Genomic DNA, 19,949 nt, shown 5'->3' on the forward strand with positions numbered 1-19,949 from the left:
GGATCCTGGGGAAGCCTTCCTAGGTGGAGGAAGTGAGATTTTCACTGGGCTGAGGGCAGGGGCCACATATGGGGAGAGAACCGAAAGGAGGACCCATGGAACCTGGAATGCCACAAGGAGACTTTGTGGCTAGTTCTTTAAGACTGAAAAGCTGAAAATTTGAGCCCTGCTGGAATCCAGGGGCCTCGTGTCTCTCTCTCTCTCTCTCTCTCTAAAAAACTCTCTCTCTCTCTCTCTCTGTCCCCGCCCCCCCACACACACACACCACCTCTCTCCTTCAGTCCATTAATTCATTCATAAGCTTCCTTCCCCTCAGGTGGCTTGGGGTCACAGAGTGATGGGCTGTTGGCCCTTCTCTGGCCCTGATCACCCAGCTGGTTTTAAACCCCAGGCCCAAGCTGTTAACCACCACACTACCTATTTCTCTGGCGTAATAGGCCTGCTTTATTAATGACACTGGTAAGAATTACAGCCAACACTGAGATCATGCTAACAAATGCCAGGCAGTGTTCCTAGCAAGACCTTAGATGGCATGCCTTGAGAGCTTTACCTTCAAATTCCCTGGAGCTGAGCAAAATGAGCAAACCTGGGCAGCTTTCCAGCTTCAGGAGATTCCCCAGGATGGGGGTTTTGCCTACTGGAAATCCCAGCTGTGATCCTCAGACTGCTGCTATTAATGTATGCAGGCTGTTACCACCCTCTTCCCACCTCCCTTTCCTTCCTGGGTGCTACGACTGGAGCCAGGATCAGGGAAAGAAAGAACAAGGAGTGGCAGAAGGCAGAAAGTGGAGGGCATTCAGCCTACAGTAGTCAGCAGCTCACACCAGCTTTGGAGCCCCGGCACCCTCCCCTGCCTGCTGTCCAGCAGCGTTCTCCTTAAGGATCCTCCATCTGGTGGGAAAGATGGCCTTGAAAACAGAAGCCTCAAAGATCTTGTGCCACTCTAAGGGAAATTCAGCCCAAGTGATGAATAACAGGAGCAAATATTCACCACTCACCTAAACAAGGCACTGTCTTAAATGCTTTGCACTTATTAACTTATTTCACATAATCCTGTAGGATTCAATTAGCTCCATTTTTTTAGGAAAATAATTTAGGCACAGAGAGGTTAAGGAACTTATGGCCACTGAGCAGGAAGGGAGTTAAGATGCAAACCAGGCATCGTGGGCCCAAAATCTATCAAGTCACCACAGAAACACTTGGGCTTTTCCCTTGTGGTCCCTCAAGGCTCTGATCAGCTGGGCCCAACCAGGCTGAGATGTGGGCTAGTACCAGGGGACATGGGTCTGTTTCCTCCCATCCCTGGAGAAGAGGCAGGCTCTGTAGTGGTATCACTGCTGCCTCTAGGGAAAAGGCCTGCCCCATTCATTTGAACCTTGCTTGTCCCTTTTCCCCTTCAGCCTCAAGGCTGTCCTTGCTGGGAGCCCTCTGGACAACACGGTGGACCTCTCAGGCATCCCGCTGACCTCCCGTGACCTGGAGCGGGTGAGCAGCTACCTGCAGCGATGTGGGGAGCAGGTGGACAGTGTGGAGCTGGGCTTCACAGGCCTCACAGATGACATGGTCCTACAGCTGTTGCCAGCACTCAGTACACTGCCGCGCCTCACCACACTGGCCCTCAATGGCAACCGGCTGACGCGAGCCCTGCTGCGGGACCTCACTGACACCCTTAAGGACCCCAGCAAGTTTCCCAACGTCACGTGGATTGACCTGGGCAACAACGTGGACATCTTCTCATTGCCCCAGCCCTTCCTGCTCAGCCTGCGCAAGCGCTCTCCGAAGCAGGGCCACCTACCCACCATCCTAGAGCTGGGCGAGGGCCCAGGTGGTGGGGAGGAGATCCGGGATGGGGCAGTGGACCAGGACCCTAGAGGAGGCCCCCTGGCCCCTGCTGAAGACCAGGAGGGTAGGGAGACTACAGGTGCAGCTCAGACATGACACTCAAGTGTTGGGGCAGGGGGCTCACCAGGGAGTCTGTGTCAGGTAGGATGGCTTGAGGCAGACTAGGGTCTCCTACCAGGGGGCTGAGGCTATCATCCAATACTGGCCTGGGCAGCCCCACCCATCGGAAGCCTGAATGTAGCATCTGGGAAAGGGGGGTCCTGTTAATACTTCTCACTCATCCTCTCCATCTCCCCTAGTCAATCCCATTATCTGCCTTTTGGCTCCTGAGAAGATATCCCTGGATCAAGAGACTGATGTCTCCCCTCAGCCTCCCAAGACTTCGAGGTGCACTATATGGGATGAGGATGCTGTAAGCTTGAGCTGTGGTTACTCTCCTCCAGAAAAGGAATGTAGTTGGGACACTACATCCAGACTTTCCAATTCTGTGCCCCTGCTCAAAGCTGGCTGAAATCTTAGCATCCCAACTCCTGACAACAAAGAGGCTGGGGTAGGGAGTCTGCTGCCAGTCCAGGAGCCTAGTCTCTGTACTAAAGGCTGTCTACCTCCTCATGTGGAGCCCTGGGGCTCCTTGTAATTGTCTTTCCACACTTCCCCAAACTGGATCCTGTCCATGAAACCAGCCACCACCCTATACCAATCAATAGAGAATCCTAGGGTGTTTGGGCAGATGATGCCCACAGGTGTGCAAAGAAAGGCACAGGCAAACCCCACACCATATTCCACCCCCCAACAAAAACACTACCAGACTTTAACATGGTTCCAGTATTGCTAATGTGTAGGCTTCCTTTAAAAACCGGTTTTAAGGACCTCTTCTCCATAAAATTCCTCCTGAGTCCCTGAAATAACCCTTGATACTCTAAGAACATTCCCAAAACCTATTTTGGAAGGCCAGGACTAGGATGAGATTAAGAGCAAATTCTTGGCAGATCTAGTGCCTCCAAGACAGCTGGGGGAAGGGGAAAGACTAGAGGTTCAAAGAGTTAAGCAAAGGTTCTTACCCTCCTTTACCCTTACCCAAGACCTACCAGTTAATAATCCCTTCTAGGCACAATAAGCCCTAGACCCAAATGTAGATAGTAAGTCCAGGGAGCTGGGAAACCATCTTGAGCCAGAGAAAATTACTCCAGATGCCTGAAGTTAAACCCCCCAAGCAAACATCAGAGGGCACTAAGGAAGCAGCCTGACAAAACCTCTAGCTTCATACCAAGCAGGCAAAATCCCAACACAGGAAGGCAGTAAGATGGGAGCTAGCTTAAGAACAAGACTGGGATGTTGCCTGCTACTGCTTAAAGATTTGGCCAGGCAAGGTGTAGAGCTTGAGTTATTAGAGGAAGTCTAAGCAAAGGGACAGAACCCAGATGGAACAAGGACTACACTCAAGTGTATGGATGCCTCAAGTGTTTTTGGATAGTTGCCCTCAAAGTCTAAAGTTGTTAAGAGGGGAAAATAGGGGAAGTTGACAAATGCTAACACCTGGGCTAATACTTGACAGCAGTGATTAAATTTAGTTTTTTCTTCAAATATACATTTTTAAGAACCAGTACTAAAGACCATCCTTTATTACAATGTTAGCTAATGGTTAATTGCATGGATATTAATTTGAGGAGGAAGTTTCCAACTTAAAGAATTCAGACCCTTGCTCAATATAACATTTATACAATATTAAAATGTACAGAAGCTCCTTTTGAGCAAGGGACAGTTCTAGAAAAATTATGCATTTATTTAATGGCACTGAAAGTGCCTGTCTTAGAAAAAGGTTACCGAATCCATTTCTTGGCTCTGTTGGTAAGAATGGCACAAGGTGAGCCTATTTCTAAGCAAATGTTGAAGCCTAGGTTTTCAGAGTCCAAATTGATGGTGGCTGCTGGTCCTTGGGACTTCAAATTCTGCCCCTGCGACAGCATGGATGACCATCCCCTGGGAAAATAGCCTGCAAAGAAACTAAATATCAGTCTTACTTTCTACTCCAAACAAGTCATTGACAGCATAAAAGATATCTTCAGAAAACCGTAGGTTCACCACTACACAATCTGCCGGTAATTCCAGCTATTTTGGGTGATTTCATCATTTGATATCAATTTTAACAAAATAAGCTGCTTATTCATTCTACCACAGTGACAGGTCATTGTCCAGATCAAATCTTACCACTTCTCAGGGTGAGGTGCTGCTGCCACTGCTGCTACGAACAGCTTTAAGATAGCATTGATCGCCCTTCTTCAGCACTTGAAACCTGAGGGAATGAATAAAGCACCCTTAGACAGCAGATGCTGATGAAAGAACTGGAGGCAGTTCTGATCATAGCCTCAACTACAAATTTACAACTTTAAGTCCATCTTAACAATAGTCCTTAAGAAATCAGTCTTAATTGGCTTCTCAAGTCTTACGACCAGTCACAGTATTTTAAACATTACAAACCTAAGGCCATCATTTTTAAGAACGAGGAAATTATCTCAGAGATAGGCAATTTGCTCAGGATCATACAGCCATAAAGTAAAAAGGAACTCCTGGGTTTGCTCTGCACTGTTCCACTGCCAACATCTGACATAACAGCAATTTCACATAATTCAACTTAAAAGCTAAACATACTCGACCACTAATCTCTCCACAAATAAAAGCTTACCTCACGGGAGGGTAATGCTCCTCCTCGCTCCAATACTCAGCTGAAGGACTGCCAGTCTCTAATGTGCAACCTGAGTGAATATTGAAACTAAGGGTCACACTTCAGAGCATCTTATTCCCAGGCACCAGCAACCTGAAGACTTGACTGCAGTCAGCCAGGAATTGTTATCGTCAGTTGTCGCTTCTGACGGCACTTCCTATTAATGATTTCATCAAAGCAGCCAAGGACGCAGCCAAGGACCTCACTGCTCCAGAATTTAACTGGAATTAAGCTAACATTGCCCTAAAAATAGCCAAGAGACATTTTAATAGTTTATGCATACGGCTGCCGTTTAGTTTCAGGTTAGGGGCAGCCATCTAACCATTGCAATTATGCAATGAGGTCGTGCATAATTAGGTTAAACACATAATAATTACAACTGCACATCAGGCATTTCGGGGCATTAAGATAACAAAGGCTAAAAGTAAGCGACTAAATTGTGTTAAACCCTACCTGGACTGTCTTCAGGATGAAATGCTGCTCAATTCTTTGATATTCTGCAGTATGTCTGCCACCTGAAATATCTCAGACGGACATGCATTTAGAACACATTCTAGTAGTTATATGCAACTAAACTTTCAAGGTTTCAGCAACTGCACTCAGATAGGCATAAAAATCGTCAGTTATCGCATCTGACGGCACTTCCTAATATTAGTATCATCAGGACAGTCAAGTAAGTTTTCCTCGTCACCCACGTGTAGCGTCCTTGGGTACAGAAGACCCCAACTTACCCATTTCTCTCGGATTTGCTCACTCCTTACGGCAGGGCCAGGGAAAGGGGTCTCGGCCTTCGCAGATCTCAGGATAGGGCGACGGGCCTGCGGGACAAACACGTATGATGCCCATGAGCCTCGACCCACTGCGGCCCCAGCGGCGCGGCCCGGCCAGTTTAACACCGAGCCACAGCGCCCGCTCCGAAGCCTACGTGAGCGCAGCCGCCCTCCAGTTAAGCTCCCCGAAAACATCTTTCAAAAATTAGAAAGGTATCCGCTCATCTGTCCTTGCCATCAACTACCAGTGGAAGACGCAAACGCTACCTACCTCCATGACAGCTTTAGTGAAAAGGTAGCTCTCCCAATCTCCGAGGCTCTTAAGGATTCGGAACACTCCACTTGTCACAGAAGGGAGGGTGATACTGGCAAAGACTCACGGGACTTTCATCCCATTTAACAATTCAGGCCCCGCACCACCCAAAGACTCCCCCCTCCAGTAGAGATAATGGTTTCTTCCACAGCCTCGGGAAATCTGGGCCACAGGCACGCAACGCGGTCCAGAGCGCCTGCGCAGGGGCTGGACCGAGGGTTGCCGGGTAGGGTCCCTGCCCTTCCGCTAGTTAGCTGCGTGACCTTGGGCGAGTTGCTCATCCTTTCTGAGGTTCCGGTGTCTCTGAGAAATGGAGATATCGGCGCCGCAGAAGGTTGTTCTGAGGATCACATGAGATAACGCGCTTGAAACCCTGCAGAGCCATGGCACGGCACGCAGCGAGAATTTACAAATAGTGGGTACTCCTAATTCTAAGAAGCGTTGCTAGTGTGCTCTCCCCACAACTATTTCACAGTATCCACGGAGCTTCTCAACCCCTGCACACTGACAGCTCTCATCTCCCTCTAGAATGATTTTTGAGCAGCGAGCAAACATCCTCCCTTCCCCTATTTTCTGATTCTCCGAAGCTTCTCCATTCATGCCCCGTCTCACCAGCAATGGAAACCTCTCCCTCTCTGCGAATGCTTTCCTTTCACCATATGAACATGCTCAGGTCTTTCCCACTTAAGAAATATGCAATCCATACACATATTTTATAAAAACTCATTCCCCAAGGGAGAGCGATTCATTTTGACTGGAGTACTATATAATGAGACAATTTTTGAGCTGGTCTTGGAAATAAGTGTAGGATCTTATTGGAGGGAAGGACTTTCCAGCGACAGCCAAGTCAAGGAGTCAGATACGCACGAGGTCCATTAGCTTGCATGAAGAATTTAGTGAAAGTGCTAAAGAGAGCATGGAGGGCAGCAGGGGTATGGGACAAGTGTCTGGAAATGCTTGAGCAAAACTTAAGAGGATGTCAGCCAGTGCACCCTGTGGGCACTGAGGAGCCTCTCAAGCCTTCAGATCACGGAGGTACCATGTTTCTCTTGAGTCTTAGGAAGACTCCTCTGGCTGCCCTGCAGAGAAGGGCTTACAAGGGTGGGAACTGAGCAAGAAGACCAACAGGAAGAGAAAGCAATAATCCAGAATTTGGACTAAACCAAGGAGCTCAAAGGCTTTGAGATATCTTGGAGGTGGCTTTAAGGGGTGTCTGGAGGCTGTGGAAGAGGGAGGAGAGGTGGCTGTGCTTACCGATGTCCACCACATGTCTGCCATGACAATGGAGCCAGCTACCTGCACCCAGGAAGAGGAAAGTCTCAAAGCTGGGGGAAAGCAGGTGACAATCTCCTGCTTTCCCCCACCAGTCTCACCAGGTGAGGGTGTGAGCAGCCCAGCCCCAGACACAGGCTTGTGCTCACAATGTCATGCAGATGTCGACCAGCACAAGGGCCTGGTAACTTTACTCAAATAATGTTTCCAAGAGAGTTAGTCATGAGAAAATATTTATTTATATTTGCCACCAAAGTTCCCTGGGGCCCCAGGGTCAGCAGATAGGGCTGTAAAGATTCCCTGATTCTATCCTGCCTGCCTCCTGCTGCATCTGGGTTATCAGCGGAACTCCAAGAGCTGGAGGGGCAGATGGTCTTCCTCCAGAGCACTGTCCTCCCCAGGTTGGGAGGCCGAGGCAGAGTTCTTCGTGGTGCCTGTAAATGGAGTGAAGATCACTGTGACTTGGCCCTCGGGGTATGTCCCCAGGAAGCAAGTGCTAGGGAAATAGGAGGCCACAGCCATGAAACCAGATCATGCCCTGTGGATAGCAAGGGATCCTGAAGTCCCCAGCAATCCTTTCAGCCTCTCTTTCCACAACCATTTCCTGAACCTCTGCCGTGTGCCAGTGAGGGTCCTCCACCCAGGAGTTTAAAGTCGCTGGAGGTTATAGGCTGTGTGTTAGAAACCAGAACACCTGAGACTTGCTGAAGAGCTTGAGGGAAGTGAGGGTTAGGTGCTCAGAGAGCTCATAGGAGAGAGGGGACCCAATCCATAGGGAGGTGGCAGATTTGAACACTCAGAAGAGCAGGAAGGGCACCTCCAGCAAAGGCAAGAGCCAAGGAAAGCAAAAAACAAGGAGCACTGTAGACAGACTGGCTGTCACATGGAGGGAATGGGTTGGGCAACAGTTTTGGTCTTTGGCCTCCACACCGAAGAGTGTGGCCTTCCAGACAGTGGAAGGCATATTGTAATGTGGGCTGTGTATAGTTTTTTCTACATAGAAGAATTGGAGTGGGTTAACCTAGAGTAGAAAAACTTGTCTGGAGGTCAGGGTGCAAGCTGAGCTGCCCTGTAGTGGTACAGAATTGGGAGAAATGAGGGGCGGGGGCAGAGGGGTAAGTGGCTGCTCGGGGGTCCAGAGGACACTCAGCACCAGATGGAGCATGGGAGGGCAGAAAACCTCAAAACCTCCCACCTGGGTGAGGAGCGGGTGGGGTTGCATACATGTGATCTAGTAGGGCAGCCCCAAGGCTGTTCCTGATGGGGATGTCCAGTTGGAGACCCCAGGAGGTGTAAAAGTGGAAATTCTCCAGTTTCAGGGAGGTGATATCTCCAGGCGCCAGCCTCAGGAGAAGCCCAACATTCTAAGGTGCAGATGATAAAACTGTCTACTAGGCCCTGTTTGATCTGAGAGTTCCCCGGATACATTTATCTTTGTACAAAATGTTAATGGCTAACTTCTGCTTCTTGTAATCTGCTTATTCAAGGATGTAGTAGGAGGCTTTATAAGCTGCCTCCTCAGGAAGCTCGGGGCTGCTCTCCTCTAACCCTGCGTGGTAGAGAGTCAGTCGCCGGCCGGCTAATAAAGGCTCATAATTAATCTCAATTGGCTCCATGGGTCTTGAATCGTTGGCGCCATAACAGAGGCAGGGGGGTGTGGGATGCTTGGGGCAAGTTGAGGAGCAAGGTCACTTTCAGAGTCTTGGCAGTGAAATGATGGGGCAGTGAGACTTGAAATTAAGGGAGACCCAAAAAGAGGGTAGGCAGGAAACATATCAGTTTGTGAGGGTCTTGGTCAGGGACCCAGGAGCCTGGGAAACCAGTAGTCTTTGGAGCAGGAGGCCAGGAGAGTCCCCCTATCCAGCAGTCATGGGTGATGCAGGAGGCCGTTGTGGGAGGGGTTGGGTCCACATGCACAAGCAAGTAGAGTCTGTCAGAAAAAGAATAGGAAAGGAGAGGAAGAAAGCTAATGGAAGACGAGGTAGGAACTATTGAAGGTTATAGAAATAGAATTCTGTGAAGAATGCTAATCCTCAGAACAGGCTTCTGGTTGGGAGGAAAGAGTCGCTTTTGGTGGGAAGCAGAAGGGTGGGAACAGGAGGTGCCATCGCCACACTAGGTCACACTAGAATGGAGAGGATGCAGGTCATGAGAGGTGGAAAAGGCATAGGTAGGAAGTGGCTTCTCAGAGGTGTGGGGCTGGAGGTAGGAAGGGGCTGGGGGCTTGTGTAGTGAGGGAAAGCTTGGGTGCTCAGGTCAGCAGGGCTCAGCCAGTGGGGGCTCAGGGAGGTGCTACCTTAAGCTATGGGCTGTGTAGGGGGCCCTCCCTAACTTGTTCCCCTGCTGGGTCTTCAGGCTTAGCCTAGGGTGCAGTGGATTGGAACCTGCCAGGAGGAGGGAATGGAGATGAGGAGGCAGGAGGTGAGGACAAGGTGAAGGCTGGGCTGATAAAAGCACTAACAGCCTCAGAGGTTTTCCCAGGTGACTGCCTAAAAACAGGCCTGCTAAGAGGCGAGGGTGGAAAGCACAGGAGGGAAGCACCACTTTAAGCAGGGCAATCCTTTTAAATGAGTGGAGTTGGGGAGTGACCACAGGAGTGGTCCTGCTCCAGACTCTTCATGGCTGTGTGGCCAAGCAGACGCATACACATGAACACACACAAGAACACACACGCATGCACGCACAGCACACACACACACACACACACACACACCGCCTCTCGAGACAGCTACTCACCATGGTCGCCAGGTCCTGAAGGATCCTCACGCAGTGTAGGCAGGGTCTGCTCCCAGGAAGCCCAGTTCACTTCCTCCACCCTGAGGGTGACAGAGCAGCTCTGAGGCTGCAGGATATCAAGGATGCAGCCTGCTTTGCCCCAGGGGAGGGGCCCCTGAGTGGGCGGATGGAGCAGACATTCCATTGGACAAAGGGACTGCAAGGAGGATAGGGTTTCTCCGCCCTTCTCCACAGGACACAAGACCACCCACTATTCTCCCAGAGCCCTGTCCTTGCAGCTGTCAGCCTACTGCCCTCCGGGCCAGGTGCCCACATGGAAGAACAGGCATCTGTCCCTTCAGACTGCTCACAGTGACCTGGGTTCCCTGAATACCCAGAGAAGAGTTTAGATCAGGTATGTCTTTGTGTTCCCACGTTCTGGGGCCCTGTGTGTGGCTACTCTACATGCCTAAGACCCTCCCTTCTCCTTGCTTAACTGTTGTCTCATGAAAAGGTGTTTCTGGCTGTGCATCTGTCACCAGGTTTCCTCTCTCAGTGCCCAGGCCTTCCCTGGGCATGGAGCCATTTGTTCTCTGTAGAAGGGTTGTAGCCTCTGTGATCAAGTGAGGGAGCTGGGAGAGCAGAGGACCACCAGGGCAAAGCTAGTGTGCTGTAACCTGAGGGTCTCTCTAGCTTCTTGGCCTCCTAACTGCACCCCATTTCAGGCCATAAGGAGGAAGTCAGGGACCACCAGAGAGTGACCTTCGGCTCTATGAGATCAAGCTTTCCTGACCTCACCTGCCCTGGATCCTAGCAGCTGTCTCCTGGTTTTCAGGGGAGTAAGGCTGGCCTGCACCAGCTGCCTTCCCCTGCCCCTCACTCACCTGAAGCACCAACGCTCATCAGGGCTACCATCTGGCCTGGTACCAACTGTCAGCATCGCACCTGCCCTCTGCTTCTTCCTCCTGCACCACCAATAGCCATTCTCCATCTCCAGGACAGAGATAGCTTTCTGGAGACAAAGGACACATTAGACAGAGCAGCCAGGAAGATACAGCATAGCACTTTGCAGTATAACCCAAAGTCCACTAAGCACATGGATTGGAATCTGGCTCCAACGTTTGATTACCTGGGTGTTATTAGGCTCTCAACCCCTCTGAATCTATTTCCTCACTTACAGACTGAGGGCAATATATCTGGTGGTTTGAGGGAAGTTAGCACGTAAAGAGTGCTCAACAATTACTTGCTATTGCATCATTACAGGTCCCAGAATTTCACAGACCAGGTGCGGAAGTTCATTTGCTCTACCCGCACATGTGCCTGCCCCTGGCACATGAGATAGGTAGGGCACAAAACTTTGCAGGTGAGGATGTGGAGGCTCAAAACAGGGACTTGCCCAAGGTCAACAGAAAATTAGTAACACAGTCCAGCCTCTTGGGCAAGGCTCTCCCTGCACCAACTGCCCAGACCTACTCACTGTAGGTGGGTGTCATCAGCACCCAGCTTCAGGGACCTCTGGTCTACCAACTCCCCTAAGCTGGACCAGCCCCAGGATTGTACAGCCTTCCTGCCTCACCCACCAAACTGATTCCATTAAACATATGATAAACAAGGAATGGGAGCTACATGAGGGCAGACTTCGTCTTATTCTCTGCTGTGTGTTTAGAATCTAGAACTGTGTCCAACCCCATATCAAGCTCAAGAAATACTTAATAATAATGATGATGATGATGATAACTAACATATCGTACACCTTCTGTGTTCCAGGCACTGTCCTAACAGCATTAGATCTATGAGTTTATTCAACCCTCAAGCAAGCCTATGAAGGAAGGAATCGATGATGGAGACCCTGACAAGGGCGAGGCCACCAAGGGCCCTGGACCAGCTCTGGGGGACCAGCTCAGCTGGGTCTTGCCCTCTCCTCATTGGGCCCAGAATTTGAGGAGGGGAAGGGGAGCCTCCTGGGGCACCTGCAGCTTCCAGATGCTCCAGCTGTCAGTGGCAACGCTGTTGACGGTCTCACTCATGAGGGCAATGAGCATGTTGAGCAGAAGGATGTAGGTGAGAAGCACGTAGGCCAGCAGCAGCAACAGCACCACCCCACGAAAGCGCAGTTGGTCCTGGAAGGCCAGCTCGCCCATGCCGATGGTGAATTTGAAGAGCTCCAAGGAGGCCTCCAGGATGCCACTGTATGGAGCCGAGCTGCCTTCCTCGTCCTCTCGTCCTGCTCCAGGCTGCACTGTCTCCGTGGCATTCGGGTTTGTGGGGACCCCAGAGCCCCGGGCCTCCCGGCTCAGGCTCACCAGGGCTGCAAGAGGGTAGAAGGGGGCCCTCAGCCTGAGGAGACCAGCAGGCAGATTTGAGGGTATACAGGGCAGGCAAGGCATGGGCAGGGGCTAGAGGGGGGCCTTTACCTACAGCGAAGCCGAAAAGGAAGACTAAGTAGACCAGAAGGAAGCGGAGGAGGTCCCGCAGGATGACCTGGAACACACACACCCAGGAGCTGGGGTGGGTGGCTGGGCTACCAGACATAACCCCAGGCCCCTGCCATGTCCCTGATCATGGGTTCTCATGTACACACCACACCACACACACACACACACACACACACACACACACACACAGTGTACGTACACAGAGCCCTATGGAGCTATACTGAGCCGATGGGTCTTTTAAAAACGCTACATCAGATCACATCATTTTCCTGCTTATAACCCTCCAGGATCAAAAAATTAAACACAGAGTTATCATATGATCCAGCAATTCCAGGTCTGGGTATATATCCAAAAGATTCAGAAGCAGGAACTCAAACAGATATTTGTATACCCATGATCATGCAGCATTATTCACAATAGCCAAAAGGTGGAAACGATTCAAATGTCCTTGGATAGATATGAAGGAGTAAACAAAATGTGGTATAAGCATACAATGGAATATTATTCAGACTTAAAAAAGGAAGGAAATTCTGACACATGTTATAACATGGATGGAACTTAAGAACATTATCCTAAGTGAAATAAGCCAGTAACAAAAGCACAAATACTATATGATTCCATTTTTATAAGATACTTAGAGTAATCAAATTTGTAGAGACAGGAAGTAAAATGGTGGTTGCTTGGGGCTGGGGGTAGGGGAAGGAAATGGGGAGTTAGTGTTGAATGGATACAGAGTTTCAGTTTGGGACGATGAAAATGTTCTGCAGATGGATGGTGGGGATGGGGGCACGACAATGTGAATGTACACTTTAAAATAGTTAAAATGATAAATTTTGTTATACTTATTTTACCACAATTTTAAAAATTTTTTAAAACTTCCTGGGCCTCCAGACCCCTCCTTATGGCCAACTTCCTCTCCCTCCATCTCCCTCACTCTCCCCAGCCTCCTTGCTCTGTCTCAAGCACTCCAACCTTGTTCTGGCTCATGTTTTCCTATGCCCGGATTAGCTGTGGAAGAGGGTGCCTTCCTGGTAAGGCCAAAAGGAGTCCCACTGGAGTGTGATGTCCAGCCCTGCCCAGTCTTGCTGCAATGGGGCCACCCCTGCACCTCACCTTCTGGATCATGACGCTGTAGATGCCTGTGTGTTGGAAGCCACGTGTATAGTAAAGCAGATTCAGCCAGCCCAAAACCAGTGAGGACACAAGCAGGGGCAGGTACCACTCGATGGCCAGGAAACACAGCACCTGAGACAGCACCGTGAGCAGTGCCTGGACCAGGCTGCGAGGGGACAGGGTCCAGGTCAGTTTGCAGGCCACTCAGCAAGGCCCCCTGGGCCCCCACTGGCCAGAACTGATCACCACTGCCTCTCTCATGGCAGTTGGATGGATGAGAAGTTTCCCATCTGTCTGGAGCTGGACCCAGTCAGGTCCTGACCTCCATCCCAGGCAAGTTATTTAACCCCTGTGGGCCTCAGTTTCCTCCCCTGTAATATGGGGGTAACGATAATCATGCCTGAGCATTTGTGAGGATTCAATGAGACTAGACATGTAAAGAGTTCAGGCTCCACTGGTGCCTAGCAAGGGCTCAGTAAATGTTCTACAAGAATTGGAGCACAGAGAGGCTCAAGCTGAACAGCTGGACTCCTGAGTCTGGCCTGTGCTCTGGTCCCAATACCCTGGAGCTCCCTGGCCCTGGTCCACCCCTCTAAAGCCTGCCTGGTGCCCACTGCCACACACGCCTCTCCCAGGCCTGAGATGAACGAGAAGGGGTGAGGGCCAACATACAAGAGGATTTCAAAGTAGCTGTCCACGAATGAGATCCAGATGAACAGACGACGCCTCCAGAAGTACCATAGCTATGAGGAGGAAGGGGGACAGAGGAGTGAAATTCATTCTCCAAGCCACAACACAGCCATACTGCCCCTCAGGGCAGGGACCCAGGCTCCCACCGTGCTCCCTCCTGCTAGCTATGTGGTAGCCTGTCAGGGGCTTGGCCAGCAGCTTTGATTTTCTGGAAGGGCTCATTAATTTTGCTGATAGCTAAGAAAGATTTAGACCCTGTTTCCAAAAAGGGCAGCTACCCAGACACCCAGGTAATGCCAGGGCCCTCCTGGCTCCTTGTGGATCCAGATGAAGAACTCATGTACTACATGTGGTGAAGGGGAGAGCTCCTTTCCCTCCCTCTCCCTGGCCTCCCAGGGATCACTCTATTCTCCAGCCAGTCTGGATCTTGCACCCAGGTTCTGCCCCCTCTGAGAGAATTTCAGTGCCCTCCTGCAAGCTTGCAACATTTTCAACTGAAGAGGTCCTGCTGCGGGAGCTGCACTGAGTCCTGCCTGCCCCCACCCTTCTCTGCTCCCCAAGTGAGGAATGCCCTAACCCAAGGACCTGAAGAGCAAAGCCAGCACTGACAAAGAATCATAGAAACCAAATGCTACCCTATGAGCACCCTAGAAAGCAGAACATGGAGGATACCCATAGCAAGGCCTTCAACTGCCAGGAGGCAGGTCAGGGTGGGACCAACTATGGGATTCAGTTTCCCCATAAATGAAGGGACTATGGTTAACTCTCTCTAAGGCTCCTGGTAGCAGAGTTGCAGGTTTGCTCCTGGGTGGGCCGGGAGCCACACTGAGTAAGGAAATGGGATGAGTTCTCACCTGGCCCACGAGGAGGTAGAACCCCCCAAGCAGGATCAGTATGTGGCCCAGCAGCAGCATGGAGTTTCCGGCTGTCACTTTCATGGGGAGGAAGGCCTGTGAAGAGATGCCTTGGTAGGACCTAGGGTCCCCTCCCAAGAACCCGCTCTCTGAGAGCCAGAGCCAAGGGCTCTTTCTGAGCCTGAACTAGGGAGAGGCCAGCCACTCAGAGCAACAGAGGGAACATGGGTTCCAGGGTAGGACTCCTGGATTCTAGTCTATCAAGAGGCACAGTATGTAGCAGTTATGAGCATGGGGTTGGAAGCCAGACTGTCTATGTTCAGTTCCCATCTCCACAACTTTCAGCGTGTGACTATGGATAAGTTACTTAACCTCCCTGTGCCTCCTTTCTCTCAACCATAAACTGGGGATGGTAATAGTTCATCATCTCAGAGGGTTGTTGTGAACATGAATTAAATAAGTTAACACATGTCAATCACTTAGAATACTTTCTCACATATGGTACACAGTAAGTGTTAACTGTGCTGTTGCTCTTCCTGTGGCGCCAGTGTCCACACTATCACCAGCTGGGTGAGAGCTTGTGCATATCACTGAAGCAGTCAAATCCTCATGTTAGCATTTGCAGGGTGCAGGTGGTAATCTGAGGGCTATTTCTAGGAATCCTCCCCAAGATGTGCCCCACCCCAGCCTTGCCTTCTCCAGGGCAGGCTGGTGGTAGGCAACAGTGGTGAAGATGAACATGTAGATCAAGTAACACAAGAAGTTGAAGAAGAATCTGGGGATGAGCAGGTCCCATTTCGCCTCCAGCAGTTTGTTCAGCGGCTCCAAAACCACCATTCGGTGTCGGTGCTGAGGTGGGAATGTGAGAGCCAGGGTACATTCAGCAGGTATGCACAAGAAGCCCACTCCTGCCGGGCTCAGTGCAAGGGCTGAGGGAATGGAGGGGAGAGAATGGGGAGCCCCGAGTGAACACCTCCCACCCCCGCCTGCCTCCATCCCATCCTCATGGCTAGGTAGTGACGGAGGGCCTCTCCTTCCAGTCCAGAACAGATGCTGGTCAACGAGAGCCCTCAGTGGTAGCCACCAGGACCCTGGTATGACCTCCGCGTCAAGTGGGACTGGAGTGTGGAATGAGCATGGGTCCAACAGCCAGGGTCAGGATGTGTAGCCACACCTCCACTGGCACAGGAATAGGGCAAGTGTGGCCTAGCAAACAGAAGGGAGTTCTGCCAGGCCCCCTATGCACACCCCGACTTTGGTAGGCTCACCGGGCTTCTGCAATGAAAGGCAATGATCTCCAACACCGAGTTCTCCTCCCAGCTGTCCACAGAAGCCAGGTCATACAGCGACACCCGGACAGGCCCGTAGCACCATTCAGTGAACTTGCGGGAAAGGGGCTGGCACGGTCCCGAGAACTCCCTTTGCAGGATGTGTCTGAAAATCTGCAGGGTGGGCCATGTGATCTTGGCCTGCTTGGCCACCTCCCTGCACTGACTTGGAGTCTGGGAAACACTCGGTACCCTGCAGAGCTGCCTACTGTGTGCAGAGCTGCGATAGACATATGCACATGCCCTGTACACATGGGTCGTTGCGTGTATAAAGTCTTACATATGTCCACACATGCTCAGCCACATTGTAAACATTCCCACCCACCCACATATGCCCAGGCCTGCCAGCCAGCCTGGCTCTTCCTTCCCCACTCCTGCCCCTTGGCCTCTTTCATGGACTCCTCGCACGACCGAGGGACCTCCAGCCCAGAGGTCCTTAAAGCCCCTTGAGATCAGAGGCTACAAGCTACCCATGTGTTTGCCTTTTGGTAGTCAGAGTCCTGAGCTTTCAATAGACCAGAAAGGATCAGTAACCTGAACAAGTTAAGAAGTAATTTGGTTTCACAGATGAGGAACGGGGGGGATGGAAGGGCCACATTGGGGAGCGGCTTCCATAGACCACACAGCCACACTGCCAGACAACAAAGAGATTCTCACATCCCAGGAAACTTGGAGGGCAGGAATAAAATAGCAAAGCTTCTACTTACGTTTATTTTTATCTTAGCATTTAAAAATGCCTGTGTTCTAAGCATAAGGCCCTGTGTTAACGGCACGGTTATATACCCATGAAGCCAGCCCTGAGAGTAAGGATCAGACAACTGGTAAAGCCATTCGGAAAAAAGTAGAGCTGCATCATGTTTACTCTTTATACCAAAATGACTTCCAGATAAATCAAAATTTTAAGAATTAAAAATGAAATTACAAAAGTCTGGAAGAAAATATGGATATGGAATACACACACACACACACACACACATACTTACAAGGTTATAGATATATAACTTTATAGAAGGATTAAACAATACCAAAACCAAGGAACCCTAAAGGAAAAGATCATTACACTTGTATACGTAAAAATGTAACAATTCTGGGTGGCAAAAAATACCAAAAAAATGTTTTATTGTTGAACTGGGAGAAAAATTTACAATTGTTATAGTAAACAAAGTGCTAATATGTTCATTATAAAGAAAACTTACCAAGCGAGATGAAGAAAACTTAATAGCAAATCTAATAGAATAGGCAATGATATGAAAAGACTGTCTCCTAACCAAGAAACCCAAATGACTTTTTTAAGAATCCCTGTGTTTTATAATGTAATATATTAGTTCAGTAGTTCAGATATAGTTTATCAATAAACACACATATGCATGCTGAAAATGTCCTTACTAATATAATAAGAGTGTTCAGTTGGATAGTGGGGAGATCACTGATATAGACCACCACCCCAGGCTCTTTCTGCAGAAAACTCAGGGTGAGTCTCGCTGCTTCCCAGAAAGGTGGGAAGGGGGAGGAGGCCAGCCACTCACCTCAATTTTGCCTTCCTTGGCAGCCAGCTTCAGAGGTGTGAGGCCCTGCCGGTTGCGGATGTCCTCAAGCTGCACGGTGGGGCAGAGGCGGGCCCCAACTTGGAGGAGCCCATCGTACATGCGGATCACCAGTGCACTATTCTCAGCCGAGTTGTCTGCGATCATCACCAAGGCATGCAGGACTGTGTTGCCCAGTGAGTCGGTGGCCTGCAGGCTGGCTGGCTGGTTTGGGTTCTCCAGGAGGTAAGTCACCACATCCCACTGCTTGGTGCATGCCGCCAGAGAGAGGGGCAGCTCGCCTGGGGGCCAAGGAGGCAGCTAGGGCCTCAGGCCTCCCAGCTTCCAACTGCCTACTCCTCACACTCCTTAGACAGAAGACCATGCCTCCTTGAAGCTGGTCAGGCACTTATGGGAAAAGATGGAGCAATGCCTCATGGTCTGGGGCCCCATTTAGGGCAGCTGTGCCTTCTCCTATGAGTGCTGGTAAAGGCAGCTCTGTTGGTTCTGACACAAGGGAAAGGAGACCAAAGCTCTTTAACATGCAAGGGAACAGAACAGGGGGCAGCCACTAGAGTCCCCATCTCCCCTGCCTCTTTCTCTTCTCTTCAGCAGAGCCCAGGCCCACTGCTGTCTGACATAGACACCCTTTAGCCCAGCCTTGTCTGGTCAAGTGTTGTCACACAGTGCTTCTAGCAGCCATTCCCCAGCCTTAGTCCAGGTTTGGGTGTGTGGTGAGCCTCCTTAGACAGACAAGGATAAACATCTCTTAAGACAAACTGCTTTTGCAGGCAGCCTAGTATTTAGAAGCATGGGTCTCAGGATGAGTCAGACCTGGTTTTAAGGGCCGGCCAGCTCTACCACCCAATAACTATGTGAAACCCACCCCCTCTGTGCCTCAATTTAACCAAGAAAGACTGCTCACCAAAATAGAAACAAGTCCCTTGGTTTTTCTTCTGGAAGAAGCGGCCACAGGCCCGGGCGTGCACGTCGGCACCATTCTCCACCAGGAGCCTCACACACTGCAGGCTCCTCTTCTCAATGGCGATGTGCAGGGCACTATGACCTCGGTAGTGCTCATCTGTGCACTGGGCGTTGACCAGGGACTGAGGATTGCCAGACTCCCGGTCAATCTGCAGCAGCGGCAGGATGCAGGCATTGACCCCATCTCGAAGATTCAGGACAGCCTTCATCAGGCATGTCTTCCCCGTGGAGCCCTCTGTGGGAGAAGGGGAGAGGAAGGGGCACCAGGGTGCTTAGGACCAGAGTAGCTGGGCTGCCTGCCAGCCTGTACAATGAGCCCAGGCTCTAAAATGCTCCTTGGGAGGATAAAAAAAGAGTACCATTCATGACTGGTGGAAGCACAACCGTGATTCAGGGTATGAAGGCTCCAATGACTACAATTTCTGCCTTAGAAATTGTTTCTAAGACATAATTTGTCATACACGCAACGTTGTCTGTACAAGAACATTCGAAGCAATATGTAAGTGTCTCTACCCTTTAATGACTCTGTCTTCTTCAAGAAGGCAAGTCACTTGGCCTCTTTTAACCTCAATTTCTCTCACTGTAAAATGGGAATATTCCAGGGTTATTGTAAGGACCAAATGGAATTATATACAAAATGCTCAGCACCCAGAAGGCCTAGCACACAGTAGGTTGAGTCCCAAAACTACAAACAACCTAAGGAGCCATCAACTAGGAATTAGTTAAGGAAATTATGGTAAATCTACACTATGTAAAACTCTGCAGTTGTAAAGTGACTGATTTAAAGGTATATATACTTACTTAAATGGAAAGCACTGTAAGATGTAGCAAGTGGGAGGGGAAAAAAGCACATTACAAATTATTGTATGTGGCACAATCCCATTTATGTAAATATATACCTAACATATTTAAACAGTTTGAAAAGATGTATTCCAAATCATTAACAGGAGTTCAGGATGACAGACATTTTACTTTCAGATTTATACATTTCATTATTATTTGAATCTTTCAAACTGTAAGAGTTATTTTTCTGATCAGCCTAAACAGTAAAGATATTTAGATTTTGGGCAAAGAATGCTCTGGATGGGTAAAGTAGATGATCTGTATATTATATCTCAACAATTGCTATTATTTAAAAAGAAAGAAAAAGAGAGAGAGGGAGGGAGAAAGGAAGAATGCATTGAGGATGCCCACAAGTATTCACTTGGCCATTGAAATTAGCTAGAGATGGCAAAGGTAGGCCAGGAGCCAGTGGGTGGAAGTGGTAGGCACAGCCCTGATTGTAAGTGGAGGCCCTTCACTCTGTCAGCAAGGGCCCTCTGCAGCCATTCTGGCAACAGGACTGCCCCTTTAAAAAAAAAAAAAAAAAAAGAAAAAGAAAAAGAACA

The 19,949-nt window shown here is 49.9% G+C and overlaps 2 protein-coding genes and 3 non-coding genes across 5 annotated transcripts in view; 1 reads left to right on the forward strand and 4 right to left on the reverse strand.

The window, feature by feature from the left end:
• Positions 1-3,448, forward strand: part of LRRC75A (leucine rich repeat containing 75A) — a 43,943-nt gene extending 40,495 nt beyond the window's left edge. The window contains exon 5 of the mRNA XM_006908473.3: positions 1,401-3,448. Within this exon, the coding sequence (XP_006908535.1) occupies positions 1,401-1,938 (538 nt within the window). The 3' untranslated portion in view covers positions 1,939-3,448. The remainder of the gene's footprint in view (positions 1-1,400) is intronic.
• Position 3,449: 1 nt separating this feature from the next.
• Positions 3,450-19,949, reverse strand: part of TRPV2 (transient receptor potential cation channel subfamily V member 2) — a 21,131-nt gene continuing 4,631 nt past the window's right edge. Inside the window, exons 4-20 of the mRNA XM_015586664.2 lie at positions 18,503-18,796; positions 17,581-17,879; positions 15,995-16,168; positions 15,420-15,575; positions 14,727-14,822; positions 13,855-13,925; positions 13,183-13,348; positions 12,049-12,115; positions 11,605-11,942; positions 10,519-10,646; positions 9,656-9,735; positions 5,606-7,353; positions 5,296-5,382; positions 5,018-5,079; positions 4,526-4,595; positions 4,051-4,135; positions 3,450-3,835 (exon numbers count right to left, since the gene is read on the reverse strand). Coding sequence (XP_015442150.1) covers positions 7,259-7,353; positions 9,656-9,735; positions 10,519-10,646; positions 11,605-11,942; positions 12,049-12,115; positions 13,183-13,348; positions 13,855-13,925; positions 14,727-14,822; positions 15,420-15,575; positions 15,995-16,168; positions 17,581-17,879; positions 18,503-18,796 — 1,964 coding nt within the window. The 3' untranslated portion in view covers positions 3,450-3,835; positions 4,051-4,135; positions 4,526-4,595; ... (1 more) ...; positions 5,296-5,382; positions 5,606-7,258. The remainder of the gene's footprint in view (positions 3,836-4,050; positions 4,136-4,525; positions 4,596-5,017; positions 5,080-5,295; positions 5,383-5,605; positions 7,354-9,655; positions 9,736-10,518; positions 10,647-11,604; positions 11,943-12,048; positions 12,116-13,182; positions 13,349-13,854; positions 13,926-14,726; positions 14,823-15,419; positions 15,576-15,994; positions 16,169-17,580; positions 17,880-18,502; positions 18,797-19,949) is intronic.
• LOC112477057 lies at positions 3,903-3,975 on the reverse strand. The gene has a single exon (XR_003045315.1). It is a non-coding gene; the product is annotated as a small nucleolar RNA SNORD65 (small nucleolar RNA).
• Positions 4,674-4,744, reverse strand: LOC112477055. The gene has a single exon (XR_003045313.1). It is a non-coding gene; the product is annotated as a small nucleolar RNA SNORD49 (small nucleolar RNA).
• Positions 5,162-5,232, reverse strand: LOC112477056. The gene has a single exon (XR_003045314.1). It is a non-coding gene; the product is annotated as a small nucleolar RNA SNORD49 (small nucleolar RNA).

The sequence above is a fragment of the Pteropus alecto genome, unplaced genomic scaffold (assembly GCF_000325575.1).
Source record: "Pteropus alecto unplaced genomic scaffold, ASM32557v1 scaffold52, whole genome shotgun sequence".
NCBI classification, from domain to species: domain Eukaryota; kingdom Metazoa; phylum Chordata; class Mammalia; order Chiroptera; family Pteropodidae; genus Pteropus; species Pteropus alecto.